The 20346-nt window shown below is 57.5% G+C and overlaps 1 protein-coding gene across 2 annotated transcripts; it reads left to right on the top strand.

Annotated features, from left to right (window-relative positions):
• The first annotated feature begins 3651 nt into the window (after positions 1-3651).
• GRK6 (G protein-coupled receptor kinase 6) lies at positions 3652-20026 on the top strand. 2 transcript variants are annotated; one of them, XM_029960278.1, is made up of 16 exons: positions 3652-3721; positions 7840-7937; positions 10479-10591; positions 10908-10985; positions 11229-11329; positions 12592-12684; positions 12989-13052; positions 13666-13806; positions 14469-14659; positions 15468-15505; positions 15643-15732; positions 15823-16031; positions 16281-16418; positions 16668-16805; positions 16951-17085; positions 18572-20026. In XM_029960278.1, the coding sequence occupies exons 2-16, from the start codon at positions 7886-7888 to the stop codon at positions 18620-18622; spliced, it is 1632 nt and encodes a 543-aa protein (XP_029816138.1). In that variant the 5' UTR covers positions 3652-3721; positions 7840-7885; the 3' UTR covers positions 18623-20026. The 2 variants fall into 2 exon arrangements, with proteins under 2 accessions (XP_029816138.1, XP_029816139.1); XM_029960279.1 differs by having other exon boundaries at positions 17822-20026.
• Positions 20027-20346: the final 320 nt, after the last annotated feature.

The following is a 20346-nucleotide window of genomic DNA, read 5'->3' as shown; positions in this document are numbered from 1 at the left end:
CACCCTTTCCAACACCTCCAGTAACGGCAATGGCACCAGCAGCAGCGCCAGCAGCGCCCCACACTCGCCTGCAGCCACAGGGCTCATCCTGCTGGCTGCCCTGGCCGTCCTCTGACAACTCGCTGTGGCAGCTCTGGTGAGTACCAGCCCTCCCCACTGCCAGGCATGTCCCCCAGCATCCTCTTGAGCAGGGGATGGGCCCCACAGCTGCTGCAGGGGGATAAAACTCTCCATGTGGCAGCGTGACCAGCACTGAGCTGAACTGGCCGTGCTACCACAGCAGCCCAGTCCGAGCCCTGTGCCTCTCTGCCAAGGCTGTGCCCCCTGGGGACATTCCAGCTGTGCCATGTAATGGGGGCTCTGTGGGGGCACACACGTACCCATGGTGGGGTACAAGGGGTGTGGGTCTGGAGTGGGACACCACACATCCTACTCAGCAGCTTCACTGGGATCTTGCTGCAGGAGAGAAAGGAGGAATGATATCTCAGTGCCGGAAAGGCCAACCTCTCTTGGGAGAGTGTGGGAGATGGGATCACACGGGAACAGGCTCCGGCACAGCCTGACGTGCAAGAGGCCACGAAGGCAGCTGTGGGGCGAAGACCCAGGGACAACTACACTCCCCCAGGGGCAAAAGCCACCCCACACCCGCCTTGCCTGACTCCTTGCTTCACTCTGCACAGACACCCAGGGGTCAGGGGCTGATCCACTTCTTCAGCTTTGCTGCTCAAAATAGAAAATCTCAAAACATTGGACTTGAACTCAGCTAAAAACAGCCGCTGGCGCCTGGGAGCTGGAGCCAAAGGAACACTGGCCCCCACCAGCCCCTGCTGGCCCCCACTGGGGTGAGCATAGCTTCGCTGTGGAACCCATGGGGGCTGAGCGGGATAGGGGTCCTGGCTGTGGTGAGGATCCCTGAGCCATTCCCTATGTCTGCTGGCCCCATGTGTGGAGGCTCATGGTGTGAGCTTTGGAGCCAGCAGAGGTTCCCAGTGGAATCGGGCTGGAATGGAGCCCGGCGCTGACCCCCAGAGGCAGCTGGAGCTGAACTGGCACTGCCTGCGGAAGGAGCTGCCCTATCGCTGCCACCCGGCTTCCCCTCCCGTGGCTGCCTTTTCACAATTAAACAGCACTTTGCTTCTAAAAATACCCAGGAGACGAGGGTGACTGGTGGGGACCTGGCCAGCCTGGCTCTCAGAGGGGCACCAGCCCCGTGGACAGCACCCCGGGCCCTCACAGTGCCCTGGCCATGCACCCTGCACAGGATACCAGGCACTATCCCTCCTCCTGGGCATGAGCACACGGCGCTGGGATGCTGCAGGGCAGGAGAGGCCAGGGACCAGCTGGAGTGGGGGCACTCAGGCACCTCCCTGCTCGGGCAAGGCCTTGCCTGCACATTAGGGCAACATGCAAGCCACTGAAGGGATCTTCAGGCTGATGTGCACAACATCAAATCCTGAGAGCTGGATGGGGTGTGGGAGCACCTGGTCCCCTCTTACCCTCCAGGTGGTACTTGGGGTGTTAAGGAAGAGCTCCCTCACCAAGCATCCCCTGCTGTATCCTCATTCAGCACATCATCCCCTCCGCAGAGGGTTGAGCAGATAGCTCTGTCTCTCTGCAGCAGATATTTCCATTCAAGCTTGTAAAGTCTGTTTCATCTACCAGAGCATGACGAGCTGTGCTCGTGAGCCGTTGTGACCCCAGTACCACCACAAAAGCAGCTCCCCTCCAAGTCCTGATTGCTGGTGCCCAACTGCAGCACCTGTGTCTGGAATTCCATCCTGCGTTTTCAGGCTGTTTCTTCAATTTCCAAAGATTATTTCGAATTACTCCCCAGACAAGCTTGGGTTCAGAGCCCTCTTCAGCCATGTCCCTTCCACAGACATAAAAAGCAGAGTGCCAGTTCCACTGCCTGGGCCGCTGCTCGCTCTGTTGGGGACATCAGGATCCCCTGGACACTGGTGCTGCTCTGGCAGTGCCCTTTGGCCCATGACTCCTGTTGGTGGCTGTGCTGCAAAACATCATCTGGGAGGAAACAGAAAATAGCAACCCAAGGGTTAATCGTGGAAAGGGGTGGAAACAAAGTCATTCCTTTTGAAGTTCAAAATAAGCATGTGCCACTTTGAGAGGAAAGCTCTAAAAGAGGAAAGCTCACAGCATGAGCTCATCCCTCCAGGCAGGGTGACAGGGAGATCACCTCCAAGGTGTGGCAGGGCAAAGCATCCTCCTCCTCCTCCTCATAATCACTGCAGGTTTGTAACCAGAAGATGTGATGGCTGATTTTCAGTGGATACTGAGGGGGACCACAGGCAGTACCAGCTGCATGGACAATGAGTGTTTGGTGTAATTTGTGTTATTATCTACCTTGCTACAGCCTGAGGACAGAATCCCTTTGCTCCTGCTCGGGGATCAGAGCCTGGGGGCCTGGGCTGCCATTGACAGAGACCATGGAGGGACCTGCCCATCACCGTGTTCTCCTCCACACCCTGACCGCCTCCAACCTCGCAGCTACGGCAGCCCTGCTGCCACCAGCTGCTGGGAGGGCAGGAAGGAGACATCACCCATGGGCTGGAGCAAGAGACAAGGGCTGTGGGAAGGCAGAGGTGACGTCCTCACTCGGAAGCCAGAAGGAGTACAAAGCAGGGCAGACACCACTCGGTTAAGAGGATTAACGAGGCGTTTTACACCCAGGAGAGGCAGGGAGGTGGGCAGGTCACCTGCAAGGCTGATAGATCATCGAGGGCTGCTCGAGTACGAGCCAACTCTGCAGGGAAACTAAGGACTTGCTTGCAGGGGATCAGGGGGGAAGAGGTTTCCACACCGCAGCTTCTCTTCAGACGGGATCACGCTGCTGCTCATTAAAGCACCAGTAAAAAAAAATTGCTTTTGGAGCAAACCACGGGTGGGAAGAAGCCGATGGGAGCTCAGTCACCAGTCACCAGCAAATAGAGGCTGCACTGGGGGTGACGAAAACCCAAACCTCCACGGCAGCAGTGACCAGGGAGACCGGGCACAGCACCGCAGCTCAGGTCACCCACCCCCTGACACCGGGGTTAACCAACATCGGCCACACGCTCGGACTTTATTGAAGCAAATCGCCCGTCTACGAAGAGCGGGGAAGATCCCCTAAAACACGTAACTGGTTCTGCGAGGGGGGCACAGGAGACCGCAGAGACTCGTGTGAGCACCAACAACAGGACGCTCCCTTACGGGGGGCACTAGGACCTTGGAGAGCCCCAGTGCCCCTCATATAGAGCCTCTCGGCCCCGCCCCTACCGAACACCCTATCACGACCCACTCTGCAGTTGAATGGCAGCTCATTCAACAATCAGATGCAGCAAGAGGCGGGTCTCTCCTCGTGGCCGGCGCCATTGCCGCTCGCCCAATCCACTCCCGGCTCTCCCTGAGTGACAACTCATACTCCAATCAGTGGCCCGCCTCCGCTTCCCGGCAGCGTTCCGCCAATGGCCAGCGCGCTCACCTGGCCCCCGCCCCCGCCCCCCTGTAACCCGCGGGGCCAACGTGGAGGGCGGCGCGGGGAGGAGCGTGGCCAGGGATTGGCGGGTCGTGCGCGGGGGCGGGGCTCGGCAGGCGGCGGGGGCTGGGGCGGGGCGGGCGCGGGCCGAGCGACGGACGGGGCGCGGAAGACCGGGGCCGGAGCCGCCGCCGGGCCATGGAGCTGGAGAACATCGTCGCCAACACCGGTCCTGCTCAAGGCCCGCGAAAGGTGAGCGCCGGCGACGCCGGGGCCGGCGTGGCGGCAGGCCCGGGCTGTGGCAAGGCGGTGCCGCCCTCCGGGGATCGGCCCTGCGGTCTCTCCGGGCACGCCGGCTTTGGAGGGGAGCGGGGAGGTGCGGCGCGGGCTGGTAACGGAGGTAACGGTCGCCACTGGGCAGTCGGCTCCCTCTGTCCGCCGCGGGGGTTGCCTGGCGCCCGGTGCTGAGCCCCTTCCGGGGGTACCGAGCCACCTCCAGGGGTGCTGAGCTCCCTCCCAGGGGTGCTGAGCCTCCATATAGGGGTGCTGAGCTCCTTCTGGGGTGTTGATCTCCCTCCCAGGGGTGCTGAGCTCCTTCTGGAGGTGCTGAACTCCCTCCCAGGGGTGCTAAACCTCCATCTAGGGGTGCTGAACTCCCTCCCGGGGGTGCTGAGCCCCTCCCAGGGGTGCTGAGCTCCGTCTGGGGGTGCTGAGCCCCCATCTGGGGGTGCTGAGATCCCTCTCAGGCCTCCCTGCTGCCTCTCCGTGTTCAAACCTCCCCATCTGCACCCTCGCCATGCCCCTTCCAGGGGCTGCTCCTGCCCCTCTGGCGCAGGAGGAGAGACGGCTTTGAGTGTTGGAGGAGGAAAAAAAAAAAAAAAATGTTGATTTCAAGCTTATAAAAGTGCTGCTTCCCACACACGGGCCGGTCCCGAAACTGCGGTGGGGAGCCCCGCCCGTCCACCACCCTCACACCGGGCCTGGCCCTGGGTCTGCTGGGCTCCCAGAGCTCTCCCACGGCTCCAGGGGTCACAGCTGGATCCCAGAGCTCCAGCAGCAGGGCTGTCCTGAAGGCACAGGGGAGCTGCATGGAGGAGCCTCAGGAGGGGATGGGAAGTGTCACACAGGACCCTGGTCCTGTGCAGAGAAGATCTGCCTCAGCCAGGCCTCGAGGAGTTAGCGGGGAGGTGCGGCGCGGGCTGGTAACGGAGGTAACGGTCGCCACTGGGCAGTCGGCTCCCTCTGTCCGCCGCGGGGGTTGCCTGGCGCCCGGTGCTGAGCCCCTTCCGGGGGTACCGAGCCACCTCCAGGGGTGCTGAGCTCCCTCCCAGGGGTGCTGAGCCTCCATATAGGGGTGCTGAGCTCCTTCTGGGGTGTTGATCTCCCTCCCAGGGGTGCTGAGCTCCTTCTGGAGGTGCTGAACTCCCTCCCAGGGGTGCTAAACCTCCATCTAGGGGTGCTGAACTCCCTCCCGGGGGTGCTGAGCCCCTCCCAGGGGTGCTGAGCTCCGTCTGGGGGTGCTGAGCCCCCATCTGGGGGTGCTGAGATCCCTCTCAGGCCTCCCTGCTGCCTCTCCGTGTTCAAACCTCCCCATCTGCACCCTCGCCATGCCCCTTCCAGGGGCTGCTCCTGCCCCTCTGGCGCAGGAGGAGAGACGGCTTTGAGTGTTGGAGGAGGAAAAAAAAAAAAAAAATGTTGATTTCAAGCTTATAAAAGTGCTGCTTCCCACACACGGGCCGGTCCCGAAACTGCGGTGGGGAGCCCCGCCCGTCCACCACCCTCACACCGGGCCTGGCCCTGGGTCTGCTGGGCTCCCAGAGCTCTCCCACGGCTCCAGGGGTCACAGCTGGATCCCAGAGCTCCAGCAGCAGGGCTGTCCTGAAGGCACAGGGGAGCTGCATGGAGGAGCCTCAGGAGGGGATGGGAAGTGTCACACAGGACCCTGGTCCTGTGCAGAGAAGATCTGCCTCAGCCAGGCCTCGAGGAGTTCATTAGATCACAGTGGTGGGGAAGTGCAGTCGCCCCCTGGCCAGACTGAGCCATCCTGGAGCCTGGGAGACCCACTGAAATCCAGTTAGAGGGCTTTGGAGATTAGATTTGGTGGGAGCAAAGAGCAGTGAAATTAAGTTTGCATGGGCAGGAGCATTTCTGAGCTGCTTGACAACCAGGCTCAGTGTAAGTACTTGTTGCACAGTGATCATGACGTTCAGGTTTATGGTGGCAAGGTTTGGTTCAAAACTAAACAGCAACATTTGTGACCTCCAGGCACAAGGCCCAGCTCCACACGGAGTGACCTGGAGACTGGCTCCTGTTTTACCCTTGAAGAACAGAGTTTGGGCGCTGATGCAGCGTGAGATGCCCGATGGTTGCTGTGGTCCCTCCTGGTGCCCCTCTGGTGCCTCTCCCTCAGCAGCAGTGGGCAGTTTGCAGGCAGAAACAATCCCTCATCTGGCAGAAACACTCTGCCCAGCAGTTCCTGGGCTGTGAGAGCTGTAGGTGGCCATGCTACCTGTCCATGGCCCTCCCACTTGTGGCTGGGTGGCCGTGGTGGCCACTGGGGTGATCTCTGACAGCCTCCATAACAGGACACAGACACTTTGCTGGCCAGATCTGACAGCACTGGGTCCTCTGCTCCATCCCAGCCTTTTTGGAGCCTCCTAGTCTGGTGTGGGAGTGCAGGGCTGAGTTGTGACATGCTGGGGGGCTGCTGACAACCATCTTCAGTTGCTGCCACAGCATGACCATGCCTTACATTTGGTTTGGCCCAGGGGAGGTTAAAGATCCTTCCCCCTTGTCACCCTTGCCCTCTGCCAGAGGGACAACAGACCAGCTCTCATCCATCACCAAGCCCTGGAGCTCCCTCGTGGTGAGCTCTGGGTGGAGGCAGCCCTTGCCCCATCCCCAGAACGGGGGTGCTGGGAGATTGGGGTGCGGGAGCCCAGTTCCCTGCTGGGCAGTTGGCTGGGAGGGCGGGGGAGAACCGTGCGTGAAGGACACTGGAGCCTCCTTTCAAAGCAAACAACTCAAGGAAATGCAACCTCCAGGTGCTGTGGGGCTCTCCTCTGCCTTTCCTTGAGCTCTCTTGGGGTGAGAGTGGCCTGTCCTCCCCTGCCCTCGTTCCGCTGTCCCCATCCGCTCCATTGTCGCAGGCTGGGGCTGACAAGAAGGTGTCTGCGCCGCTGGTTTCTTCCAGCCCTGCTTACCCTTGAGTCACTTCCTTCCTGAGTTTGTACAATCGTGCAGCCCAGCTGCTGGAGCAGGGCAGATGCAGCGCACGGTGTGCCAGGGGCCTGGACCTGGGGCTGGCCCCACTCCAGGCTGGCCAGGATGGCCCCATCCCACCTGCCTGTCCATCCAGGGCCTCCTGCGGCACAGGGAGCTGGATGCCAGGGGACTGTGTCTAGGGTTTGGGGCTGAATTGCTTCTGCAGTGGAGGAAAGTGTTATGAAAGTGTTTCTCAAGAGCAAATAAATTATGTTCAACCCCCTCCACAATTTCAGAAAGCCCGGCCTTCGGCCCAACTCTTGTTGCCCGACCACTCTGGCAGGGTGGTTTAATGTTTTTCCAAAGGGAAGTGGGAAATTGAGTGTGTGTTGGCACTGGGACAAGGGGGAAAGCAATCCGTGGAGATTGGCTGATCACAGCAATCAGTATTTCAGTATTTAATGATTGCTCTGATGTAAATTTTTTGGTCTATCTAGAAACTTTCCCACCCCATCCTACAGCACTGGGTATTTACTCCAGCAACTGAAGCTGGAATAATACCTGGTTCTTGGATCTGGATTTTCTGAGGCTGGCTTATCTCTGGAGAAAGGTGGGAGTGTCCCCACTTCACAGGTGGGAAACTGAAGTGATGAGCCCCAGGCAATCCATCGAGTTGTCTGGAGCCAGGATTAGAGCAGGAATTCCTGTCTCCCAGCTTCATGTCCTCCCTCTAAGAGCCCCTCCCTGGAGTAAGCAATCAGTCTGGAATGAGTAGGTGGCATGAACATCATTACTGCAGCAGGAAGAGCTTCACACCAAGCAAGGCATGGCCTGAAGAAGTGATCAGTTATGCAAAGGTGCTGAGGACAGGCCTGGGAGCCAAGAACTCCAGTGCAGGCACAGAGTAACCTGTGGCTGTGGGTACTCCTGCCCCTGCTGTGGTTCTCCCACCATGAAAGGTCTTCGTGTTGTTGATCAGAGGTTGGTCTGCCCATTCCCTCTGGCAACTGAGGCTCCAACACTCTTGTCCCACTAGGATACGGTGGTACCACTTTGGTCTTGTTTTCCTTGCCCAGCCAGAGGGAGGCTCCTTTCCTGGCATGGTGAGGCTGCAGTGGGACACCCTTGCTTCCTAAGTCATGGTGTGATTTTGTGTGCTCCCCAGGTGGTGGAGGAAACCGGAAAGGCAAGAGCAAGAAATGGCGCCAGATGCTGCAGTTCCCCCACATCAGCCTCTGCGAGGATCTCCGGCAAACCCTCGGTGAGACACCGGCACCGGTGGGCGAGTGGGTGTGTGGGTGTTGTGCACCCCTGATTGAGACCCAGGAATGTGAGGGACCTGTAACAGGGCAAATCCCAGCCAAGATTGCTTGGAGCTCAGGGTGTAGGGAAGAAATGACAGGTGGGTAAGTCACAGCTGTGTGGTGCTTGCTGGATAGTGCCTGATGATGTACCCACACACGCCCAAGATTGTGATGAGCTTCACTAGAGATACATCGCCTCTGCGCAAACAGACTGCTTGGTGCTGCAGAGTTTTGGGGTGTCCCCCTGGGATGCCTTTGCATAAATAACAAAGGTCCTGCTACCATCCTCTGTTCTTCCTGGCTGGATTCAGCTCTGCTCCATAGACCTCAGCTTCTAACACTGGTGCAGCAGCTCTTCTCAGGCAAAACTGGGTTCTTGCTGTGGGTGAGAACTGTAGAACTGGGCAGGGCTCAGCCTATCATTTTCATACTGCACTTTGTACTCTTCATGGTTTTAATGTTGTTTGTGCAGCAGGCTTGGTCCTGAGATCCTGTGAATTGTTTTGGGGCACGGAGGGTGGGAATGCTCTACTTCCTGGGAAGAGGAGAACTTGTTTAAGTTTTTAGTCCAGATTCAGCTGCCAACTGGGGAGTGGCACAGCACTGGCCCTGTTTCTGAAAAAATGTCACTGAACTGAATGGGTTTGGATTCCCAATTCTGCCCTGCCCAGGTTTTCCAATTCCTGGTAGCCCCAAGGAGAAGGATGCCTCCGTTTAGGGGCACATGTGACTGTAGTACTTGGAGTCACTCAACCTTCCTCATCTACACTGTAACTTCAAGCTCACAGCAGTCCAGTGCAGGCTGTGTACCACCTCCCTCTGCCACACCCCACAGGACCAGATTCACAGCCGGGTGTAGCTGTATGGAGACTCCCACCTTGGATTTGCTGCTGGCTGCCTCTCTGGAGCACGGTCTGAGAGCTGAACATGGCTCTCCTTACACCTCCCATCTTGACCCCAAGCCCCACTTGCCTCTGACTTGTGTGCACTCAGCAGGGCTTTCCCTGAGCTTTTGTCCATCCTGCCTGTAGCCACCCTTCCCCTGCCTGTCATGACATGTTTTCCAGCACTGAACTTTACCTGTTTGCCAGCAGTGAGTGCTGGTGGTCTCTGTCTCTGCTGTCCTGCTGTCTGGGACAGTGATCTTGTGAAGATTTGGGAAGCGAGTCCTTCCCGTCCCTGGCTGTCACCACCCGTGTCTCAGTTCCCCTTGGAGAGGCACATGAGAAGTGCTCTGACCCAGGTGGCAGCTGTTTTGCTTGGTTTTCCCATGGGAGAGATGCCCCTGTTCCTCATGCTTAGGCACTTTTTGGCCAAGGTTGTCTTTCTTTTGACCTTGCACTCTGCTAGAAAGGCATTTCTTTCCTATTCCAGAGTCTTGGCAGGACTGTGGGCATGGTGGGCTGGTTGCCCGCTGCAGAATTAAGTTTTTTGTGCCCTGACCACAAAGAGTAACCTCTTGTGAGCCTGGGCAGCAACCAGGGCAGCCGAAAGCTTCTGATCTCGCCGACAGCAAACTCTGGTCCTCCCCAGCTGAAGGGAACTCCTTCCCCTGCAGACACAAGGAAACCAGCTGGTGCGGTGGAGCTGGCGAGGCGACCTCCTCCCCCACCACAGCCCGCCCGGCTCTGCATTGCCCTGCACCCTCAGGAAGCTGCAGCTTCCTCAGGAGAAACTGCTGCATGGGGAGAGAAAGGCTGGGAGTACCCAGCGCTGGGATCCCCTGGATGGCTGCACATCTGCACCCCAGGCAGCCCACAGCCATCAGTGGCAGTGGCTGTCACAGAAATGTGTTCTGGCCCGCGGTCAGACAACACCTTGTGAGTGGAAGGGGAGGAAAAAAGCAGAGAACTGGAAATGCTCTGGATAGTCAAAAGGGTTTGTGCCTGGTCTGCCAGACTTCAGAGAGAGGTAGGAAAGAATCCTCAAGCTCTGGAGGGCAGTAGGAGTTGATGTACAAGCAAGCAGCTGTCCCATGGAGTGGGGATGTCTGATTGCTGTGTGCCCATCAACAGGACATCTGTGGGGATGGTGCCTTCAGTTTTGATGCTGCTGCTTCCATCAGGGCCTTTGGAAATATCAGTGCTTTGTAAGAGTCATCAGAGCAAGTCCTGGCCTGGAAGATCTGCCTTGGAATAACCTTGGTGTGTTCCTTGTGTTCCAAGGAAAGTTGTGTGTCTGGAGTAGTCAGTTGATCTCTATGGAGACAGGAGAAAAGAGCCTCCAGGCAAGTAGGAGATCCAAAAGTCCCTTGCTAGAAACAAGAGGGGCAGGTTGAACAGAACAACAGGTCAATCCTCTCCAGGGAAGAGGGTCTTCCATAGGGGAATGTAAAACCTCAGTAACATCCCTTGTCCCACTTGGTACATTTCGCTCTCCTAGGAGTCTCAGGGTGGTGGGACCTGTCAGATCACAATTCCCCCACCACTACCTGGCTGGGGTGATGGGCTGGGACTGCTTCTTTGGGATTTGGCAGTGAGTGATCTCCACATTTGCAGATCGGGACTACCACAGCCTGTGCGAGAAGCAGCCCATTGGGAAAATGCTCTTCCGGCAGTTCTGCGAGACGCGTCCGGAGCTGTCCCGCTGCGTCAAGTTCCTGGATGCTGTGGTAAGAGCAAAACTCTTCATTGGAGGAGGCAGGGATGTTCTTGGCACCCTGGGCATGAGCTGGTTGGCCCTGGATGCTCCAGCAGTTGCCAGGTACTTCTGGGCACATAGGGTTTTCCTGGAGGAAAAACCTGTGTGTTGCTGTTTCTCTTAGAGAGGGCTGGGTCTTTGCTTAGGGAGCTGTTTGCTGGAGACCTGTTTTTTGAGGAAAGCATGGGAAGCCTTAGGCAGAGGGTGTTGTGGCTCTGCAGCTGTTGCCCAGTAGCAAGGTTGTGTTCCTGGCTGGACCTGCTGCTCACACTGTTTGCTTTGTGCAGGCGGGGTACGAAGTGGCTCCGGATGAGAAGCGGAAGGAGTGCGGGCAGGACCTGATTGAAAAGTACTTGAAGCCAAACGTGAGTAAGAGGGTTGTGTTTGCTGCCTGCAAGGGTAGAGCAGTTGGAGAGGCAACAGCTATCATTGCCCATGTCCTGGCGCAGCCAACATGCTGAGCCACCCCACCACTTCCCAAGCCACCACACTGCTTTGCCCACTGCCCCTAAAGCAGATCAGCACCTGTGTGCTGTTCCTATGGGCTTCTTCCTGGCAGGACCCTTGGGCTCTCCCCCCTATGTCTAACTCCACCCCTTTGTCCCCAGAGTGAGGACCATGTGCCTGAAGTTCCCTCGCAGCTGGTGGGTGCCTGTTGTGAGAGGCTGGAGCAGGAACCTTCCAAGGAGCTCTTCAAGGAATGCACTAAGTAAGTTGGAGGGCTGGGCCTGCCTGCAGGTCACAGATGGCACAGGGTTGATGCTGCAACTGTCTCGCCTTGTCCTTCGTGGTCCCTTCCTCCGGGAGAGGGAGGCCCAGTGCTAAGGCTGGAGCCTGGGGAGTTTTGGGCAAGCAATTTGCAGCACAGCAACAGGAAAGCGAGCGCAAGGAACTTGTGCTTTGAGAGCCACAAGCTGCTGCAGAAACCCATCATTCCTCTCAGCCTGCCATGGGTCTGAGTTGCCATTTGGGAAGACCCTGTTTCAGCATGAGGCAATGCTGTTGCCAGTGTTGTGCCAGGATGTCATAGGCTCCCGTCGAGCAGAGCTGATGGCTGCAGTCCTGTGCCAGCTGTCCTCTCCTGCTGGCCACAGATGTGGCTGTTGTGGTTGAGTTAGACTGGCTGCTGCTGCAGGGGACTAAGGTCACCTCTGTTCCCATGGCAGAAGCACTGGCTGAGGTCCTGGCTCTGGTTGCAAAGCGGAAGCTGTTGGGTAAACCAGGCTTACGGCCTCCACCCCTCCCTGCACGGGAGCTGAGCACGTTGCCTAACTGAGTGCAGGGCTGTGGCAACACCTTTGCTGCAGCCTTCTGGGGAGCGTTAGCTCCGTGTGTGGTAACCAGTGTCATGTCTGAATGCAGAGCCTCCGGGCTGGGCCCTGCCTGCACTTGGCAAACTCTGAAAGGGGAGAGCCCATCCGCTTCTCCTTGATGCATGTCTCCAGTCTAGACACTGTGTCTAAGGCTCCTCACTCCGCTGCGCAGCCCTGGCACGGCTCTCCGAGGCAGTTAGCTCTCTCCAGCAGGATCCCCTGTGGCCTTTTGTGCTGGATATTCATCTGACAGTGAACAACTCAGCGCCTGGTGCTGAATATTGCTACCAGCTGATTACAGCCTGTGTGTGCAGTTGCCCTGTGAGCAGAGGGGCAATTGCAGAACCCCATTGTCCCCCTTTGTCCCGCAGCCCGGGCTGGTGTCAGAAGGCCACAATTAGCAGTGCCAGCCCAGTCCCAGGGTGCTGTGTTTGTTACAGTGGTACCTCCAACGCGCCTTCCTTTTGCGTCAGGCTGAGCATGGAGGGGGGGCTTTCTGGGTTGGGGCTATGTGGGTGAATTTAGCACCAGGCTGGGTGAGGGGATGCCAAAGTAAACAGGCTTTTGGGGCTGTTCACCTCCTCTTTCCTTGGGCTGCTGGCTTTTTCCATGGCTGTGATCAGCTCTCAGGAACCATGCTGGCTCTGCTCTCTCCTAGGCTTATCCACGACTACCTGAGCGTGGCTCCCTTTGCCGACTACCTCGACAGCTTGTACTTCAACCGCTTCCTACAGTGGAAATGGCTGGAACGGTAACACTCCCTGCTTTGGGAAACTTGCACCCTCCTCACATAGGCTGCCTGAGGGGTCCCTTGGACTCCTTCCCATGCTGGACCCTGGCAGGAGCCAAGGGCCTGGCCTTTGCTGCCCTTCAGGGACATGTACCATGAGCAGCCCCAGCCTTGCTTGCCTCACAGGGAAGCAAGGTCTGCTTGTGCAGGGGGTTGGGGTTTGGGGTGAGCCACAGTCTCTCAGGCCAGAGTGTGGGGGCAGTTTGGGCTTCAGCCCCTGCTCTCTCCCAGCTCCCATCTCACTCTGGTTTCCTTTCCCTCACAGGCAGCCAGTGACCAAAAACACTTTCCGCCAGTACCGTGTGCTGGGTAAGGGCGGTTTTGGCGAGGTGAGTGACCACCATTTCCTTTCCATTCAGGGTACCAGGCAGCCACTTTGCCTGCTGTCAGAGGCAGACCTGGCTTGGCCATCAAGGTGCCATAGGCTGCTCCAGCACCTGCCTGTGTGGGCTGTGGGGGCTCTGTGCTGGGTACTGCTGTGTTCTGGGCATTGTGTGACCTGTCAGTTCCCCTCCAAGAGGGGAGGAACTCACCTCTCACCAGATGCTGGAGGTGTGGGAGGTGTTGTGCAGGGTAGGTAGCACGAGCCCTGTGGTGCTTGCTGCTGCCTGAACAGGGTCAGATCTGCTCCCCATGTCTTGACAGGGAGAACCGCACTCCTGAAAATTGTCACTATCAGGCCTCCTCCTGTTTCTGGAGTGGCCTTCTGTCTTCCCAGACACCAGGTGTTAGAGGCATCAGAGCTCTCTGCTGCTTCTCTGTGACATCTGGAGCTGTCACTGCTCCCTGTGTCCTTGCTTTGAATGGGCTTCTCACTAACCTCAGGGTGAGGAGCAGAGATAGGAGCATCTTTGCCTTCCTGTGCCTCTTCTTGAGAGCAGAACCTAGACCCCCACCTTGGAAATGGTAACAGGAGGGTACTGAGCCTTGTCCCCCCTCCAGGTTTGTGCCTGCCAAGTGCGTGCCACAGGAAAGATGTATGCCTGCAAGAAACTGGAGAAGAAACGGATCAAAAAGAGGAAAGGAGAAGCCATGGCCCTGAATGAAAAACAGATCCTGGAAAAAGTGAACAGTAGGTTTGTAGTAAGTACATAGGAATTGCTCTCCCTTTGCTGCAGTAGTTGATTTTTCCTCCAGCCGGCTGGCCTGGCTCCTTTGTGCTCCTCACCCAGTGTGGAGAGGCAGGAGCAGGCCCTGCCTGGTGGCTGCAGGTCTCTCACAAGGCTGCAGTCTGGCAGGACCTCCTACTGCCTCCACAACGTGCTATAAATGCTCCCAAAGTCAGCCCCAAACACCCATCTGGCGTGACAGGTGCCTTTGTGACCTCTGAGGCACAATAAAACAGTGCTGTTTCTCCAGAGAGCGGGGTGGGCAGGAACTCAGCCCTGAGCTGTGTGGTAGAGAGCTCTACCTGGATGCACTGAGGTGTGAACAGCCTGAACCTCCCTTTGTGAAGGGTTCATCAGACACTGCCCCGGTGTTGCTGTTCAGTGCTGCCTGCCCCTGGAGGGGAGCAGCTCTGGCTCAGGGAGATAGTGTCCTCCCTGTCTGAGGAACACCAGGGATGTGCTGGGACTGCTGGGCACTGCCATGTCCTCCCTGGGTTTGCACAGTTCCTCCTCTGCTGGCAAAGGCCCAGTCCTGAGCCTGTGAGTGGCTGCTTGGGTGGCAAAGTACCCATGGGAGTGTGGGCACCTCCCTCTTCCAGCTGTGTCTTCTAACAGCCTTTCTGCCCTGAATTGCAGGTGAGCTTAGCCTATGCATATGAAACTAAAGATGCTCTCTGCCTAGTGCTGACCCTCATGAATGGAGGGGACCTCAAGTTCCATATCTACCACATGGGAGAGGCTGGCTTCGAGGAGCCCCGGGCAGCTTTCTATGCTGCTGAGATCTGCTGTGGCCTCGAGGACTTGCACCAGGAGAGGATAGTGTACAGGTGTGTATTCTCTGGTCCCTGCTGGGAGAGCTTGTAGGGGCTGTAGAAGCAAGAGGGTTTCCTGCTGCTCTTACCAGCCCAGCTGGATCTGTCTGCTCAAGAAAATAAGCTCAGGCTTGAAAGCAGCACAGAGCTGAGTGAGAGGAATTGGGAACAGAAAGCTGATCTCGTGGGAGACGGGGAGAGCTTAGCTTGGCTTCCCTGTGCTGGTAAATGATCGCCAAGAACAGGATGTGATCATGCTGTGAATGCCTCAGGGCAGGCACTGAACTCCCCAGCAGTATTGACACTAGAACAAAGGAGGGTAGGCTGCCCCAGTGGCTCAAGAGCTGGGCAGGAGGGAGAACAAGCTGATGGACTGTATTGACTGTACTCAACTGGGTTGTGTGATGCAGTGTTAGGATAGCATGGCTAAACACTGACCAGGGAACCCCTTCTGGTCCTACCCTGTGCCTTGCCCTGGGGCTGGATAAGCAGAGAAGCCTCTGCTCCTTCTCTCTTGCATGGGTTGCCCTGTAGTGAGTTCTGCACCTGCAAAGAGGGAATCATCCTCAGGCTCACTGCTGCCTTGCAGAGCAAGGTTGTCATGAACATAACATGAAGGTTGTCATGTGTCGCCGCTCCCCAGGAGGGGAGAACTTGCAGGGCCAGCTCTGGGGCAGAAGGTGAGGGGAAGGTTATCTTTGTGCCCAAGGCAGGGGCATTGGATCCCACTGCTGCTTATCTGGGACTTGCTGAAATGTGGCTGTTGCCTGTGTCCTTTGCTTTGACAACAGGCTTCTTGCTAATCGAGTCCCTTCCCTCCTAGGGACCTGAAGCCAGAGAACATATTACTGGATGACCACGGTGAGTGCAGGGTCAAGAGAAGCCCTGGGCCTGATTTCTTTCTTCCTCTTCTTGAACCAGGGTTATCCTGTGTTCTTGGCAGCTTCAAACATTGCCCCCTGACCTTGTCCTGTTAACTTGCCCCTTCCTCTGTGCAGGTCACATCCGTATCTCAGACCTGGGACTAGCTGTGCATGTGCCAGAGGGTCAAACAATCAAGGGCCGGGTGGGGACAGTTGGTTACATGGGTAAGTGACCCTGGTTTAATCCAAAAGTGGCCTCTGGCTGCACACAGTCCCTCCCTACCCTCACACATCCCTGACCCTGCTCCCATGTAGCTCCGGAGGTGGTGAAGAACGAGCGCTACACGTTCAGCCCGGACTGGTGGGCTCTGGGCTGCCTGGTGTACGAGATGATCGAGGGACAGTCCCCCTTCCAGCAGCGCAAGAAGAAGATCAAGCGGGAGGAGGTGGAGCGGTTGGTGAAGGAAGTGCAGGAGGAGTACTCGGAGAAGTTCTCGCCCTGCGCCCGCTCCCTCTGCACCATGGTACGAGTGTGTGCATCCCAGTCCTCCTTGTACACAGCAGAACATCCTGGCTGCTCCCTGCAGCAGTGGCAGCCAGGTTCCCTTGTCTCTGATAAGGCAGCACAGGAGGGTCCAGAGTGCCTTAATTGCTTGCTCTCCCAGCTGCCTGAGAGGCCTGTGCTGTCCCCCTAGAGACTTACTGCAGGAACCCAGGGCTGCTCCTGCATGGAATGCTCTTCACCCGGGACACTGGTTTACTTTGTGTTGCAGCTCCTGTGCAAAGACCCTCTGGAGCGCCTGGGGTGCCGAGGAGCTGGGGCCAAGGAAGTGAAGGAACACCCTCTCTTCAAACACCTCAACTTCAGGAGGCTGGAAGCAGGCATGCTGGACCCTCCCTTCAAGCCAGATGTAAGTGCCTGTCTCGATCCCGACCTTTTCAGTCACTGGTTCTGTCAAGGGAAGTGGGAGCACTGGCATGGCTCACCTGAGGAGATGAGGCCCATCCTTTCCCTCTTGTTTCTGGAACCTGGCAAAAGGGGGTCCAGCATGCTCAGGGCTGCAGGGAGAAGGGGCTTGGGCTTGGCCACGAGCCACAGTTATTGGAGGTGGTGATGTCAAGGTGAAGCCTGGCATTAGAGCAATCTTTGTGCTGTTTAGCCCCAAGCCATCTACTGCAAGGATGTTCTGGACATCGAGCAATTCTCCACAGTGAAAGGAGTGGAGCTGGAGCCCACAGACAATGACTTCTACCAGAAGTTTGCCACAGGAAGTGTGCCCATTCCTTGGCAGAACGAGGTAGGTCTTTGCTCCTGCTTGTGCCCACCACAGCCAAGTGCAGGGTCCTGCAAGGTCTGTGCTGTCCCTGCTGCTCTCACACTGTCAGGCCTTCAGTGATGGGCTCTGTGTAACAGTTGCTGCAGCTTTCTTTGCCCTTTTCCAGATGATCGAGACGGAGTGTTTTAAGGAGCTGAACGTCTTTAGCACAGATGGCACGGTGCCCCCAGACCTGGACTGGAAAGGGCAGCCTTCTCCACAGCCCAAAAAAGGGTTACTCCAGCGCTTGTTCAGCAGACAGGTAAGAGTTTGCCCAGTGTTTCCTTCCTCAGCCAGTCCCTGAGCAGCACTGAGCCTGCTCCTGCATGTGCCAGGCAGGTCTGGCAAGAGAGGGCAGCAGGCGAAGTCTCCCTTAGTTTTGGGTGGCTGGACCTCAGGGCTCTCGGGGGCACTCGTGCAAGGCTGCAGGGAGCCAACCCTCACCTGGCTGGCACTCCCCATGCTGGGAAAGAGTGTCCTGGCTAAATGTGCTGGAGTCACACAGGCAGAAGGATGTTGAAGGCATTAAAATAGTAAGTCATCTCTCTTCCTGCATGAATAATACCATCCCTGAACAAGGCATTGCTCTTGGAATGGGCTCCCCAGAGCACTTCTGCCAGATCTTGAGCCAGGCAGAGAGCAGTTCTTTCAAGGGATGAGGAGAACAGAAATGTCTTGCAGCTGCTGTGGGCTTGCTTATCTGCCTGTCTCCTCTTCCTGGAACAGTGTTTGCCTTCTTTCCCAGCCTGGCAAAGCCTCTCAACAGCTGTGTGCAGCTGTGGGACTCCAGCATGGTTGGCTCTGGACCCACTCAGCCACCCGTTGCTGACTCCTGATGCCAAGCTCTGAGCTGTGCTTCACGGTTCAATGGGCTGCCCTAGCCAGAGCCAGCTCTGGGGATACCCGGCCTTTCCCAAGGCAGGAGGACCTGCCAGAGGATGGGCAGCTGCCTGTAGCAGGGGTTGAGCTGTGATTTCCCACGTGTTTTCTCTTTCCAGAGGTGAGCAGTCACTCCTGGCTGCTCTGCTCAGGGAAATACCTGGTGGCCCGTGGACATGGCAAGATCTGGGAGAGAGGAGTGTTGTCCTTCAGTGTCCCCTTCCCCTGGCAGAGCACATTCTGCTTGTTGTTCTAACTGCCCCCTGAGCCACTAATCCCGCTTCCCTGCTCTTGCTGCCTTTGTGGGGAAGGCCTTGCCCTCAGCTTGAGCCAAAGCTGCCCCTGCACTGCAGCTGCTGGGAGCTTTGCTCCCGGGGGGCTGTGGGAAGTTTCCTTCACTCCTCTCTGGATGTCCAGGACACACAGAAAGGTTGAGAAACTGTGAAGGGTTTGGCATTGCCCCATGCTCATACTCCCATTTCAGCAAAAAGGGCTTCAGCTACTTCCACAGCTGGCTGAACCCTGAGCGGGGCTGAGCGCCTGAGCTGGCACTGAGCTGTCTCTGTGGGTGGCTGCAGTCCCCAGAGTCCAGCTTCCTCACAGCTTCTGAACTAGCCAGCTGTCTGCTCACCAGTCTGTCTGCCAGGGGCTGAACCCCCAGATGCAGCTGTACTGTTCCTCTGCAGTCTGGGGGATCTCCTCCAGTCCTTGTCTCCATGTAGCTCTCCTGCACACAGGCTATGGGGGGCCTGACCCATCCCTGCCAGAGGGCAGCTGTAGGCCGGGTTGTGTGACTGTGCTCACCCTCTGCTTGCTGTGCTCCTCTCTCCCTCCCTCCCTCCTCCCTCTCCTTGCCCTTTTGACTTCAGGACTGTTGTGGAAACTGTGGTGACAACGAGGAAGAGCCCACTCGGCTGTAGAGCACAGCTTGTTCTCCAGCCCCTGGGACCCCCTTGCCTCTCCGAGTGCCCAGCCTGAAGGACACGACTGCAGTGGCCCCACAAGGTGGATTTGTTTACAGCTTTACACGTCTGTATTTGAAGACTGTGAGGATGACTCCAAAACTGGCAGCAGCACATGGCTCAGGCTGAGATGCCTCTGTCCATGGGCAAGCCCTGAGACAAACCCGGACACTTCCAAATGTGCTGCTTGGGATGGTGCTGCTGCCGCTGCCCTCCTGGGCCCAGGGTGGGAGGGAAGGATCATGCCAGTGTGGGCCAAGGCCAGGCTGGAGCAGCTCTGCTGACACATTCCACGGTGCCAAAGTGGCACCGCAGGTTTGATGTATATTTATATATGTCGGTCTGTACATATCACATGTCAGTTTTTAATCTATAGGTGGGGGCCTGCAGTGCCCCCACCCTGTCACAGGCACAAATGTCCTCCTATGGGGGGAGTGACAGTCCCAGCTTTGTTCCAGGGAGTCCTGGGCAGAGGCCTTCTGTGCCTTGAGGTGTCTAAAGCATCTTTCCTGGACCTTTCTGGCCGTGCTGAGGCATCCCTGGCTCCAGCGGAGTCCATTGCTCAGCCCCGAGGCACAGGAAAGCACTGTGCCAAAGCATCTCCCGTTGTGTCCTGGCAGCAGTGTCACTGCCTCGTCCTCGCTTCCCTGTCTTGCTGGATCCTGCTGCCTACTGCCTCGTTTCACACATGCTGCCGGCAAGCTGATCCCAAGCCCCTTTCCAGCCCCTCTCCTGGCACAGCAGGATGCAGCCACTCCTGCGGTACCTGCTGCTGCTGGATCCAAAGGGTTGGTCTGATCCCTAGCATGCTGCAGGATGGTCCCAGCATGGTTCCACCAGCTCTGGACCTGTGCATACCAGGGGTGCTGCCGTCTCGAGGCCCTGCTCGGTGTCGGAGGAGCAGACACATAAGGGACCCTGCTCTCGGGAAGCAAAGCTGTGGTAAAGGGAATGTCCCTTCCTTGGTTCATGTGGAGCTGTGACCCAAGAGTAGGTGGGCTGGGACCAGCTTACTGTGTGTCCCCAGGGGTCCTGGAGAGCCAGCACAGCTCCTGCACCCATGGGCAGGGTAGAGTGGAGGGGTTGGAGCCTTCCCCAGGGACAGCACGGGGCTCAGCCCACCTCCACTCTGCTTGTCCTGTCCGTTCTTGTACACACTTGTCCTAGCTGTGTCCTGAGCAATAACTCATCCCTTCTCTGTGTGTGTGTGTGTGTGTGTGCACACGTGTGTGTGCGTGTGCTGCTGCCTCTGCTCTTTCTGAGCCAGGCCCCCCAGGGGGGCTGAGCACCTACTTGGACCTGTGGTATCATTGCTTGCCTTGCACTAAAGTTGGAGAGTATTTAAATTTTTAACCTTTTGTTAAGTGTAAAGCTTCGCCATACATTGTGTTGCTCTCGTGTCACCGGGGGTCCTGCTCTAGGCCATATGGCATTGGTGGTTGTAAGGAGGGGAGCAGAGACCCCTATTTCTGGGCTGCCATGGGCCCTGCTGATGCTCATGCCCTGCAGGGAAGCAGGGGTTGTCCTGCAAGGCAAGGGCTCTTGCTGGTTGAGCCCTGGGTGCCACAGGTGGCCATCAGTGGCTTCTGCTGCATGGTTTGGGTCATTGTGGGGGCATGACAGGTACAAGGCCTTGTACTGTTGGGATGCTCATGTCTGGTGTGGTCCCCTCTGGGGAGCTC

This window comes from Manacus vitellinus, unplaced genomic scaffold (genome assembly GCF_001715985.3).
Source record: "Manacus vitellinus isolate BGI_N305 unplaced genomic scaffold, ASM171598v3 scaffold_25_pilon, whole genome shotgun sequence".
In the NCBI taxonomy this organism is placed as follows: Eukaryota; Metazoa; Chordata; class Aves; order Passeriformes; family Pipridae; genus Manacus; species Manacus vitellinus.
Note: the sequence above shows the minus strand (reverse complement) of the source record. Positions and strands in the feature narration are given on the sequence as shown.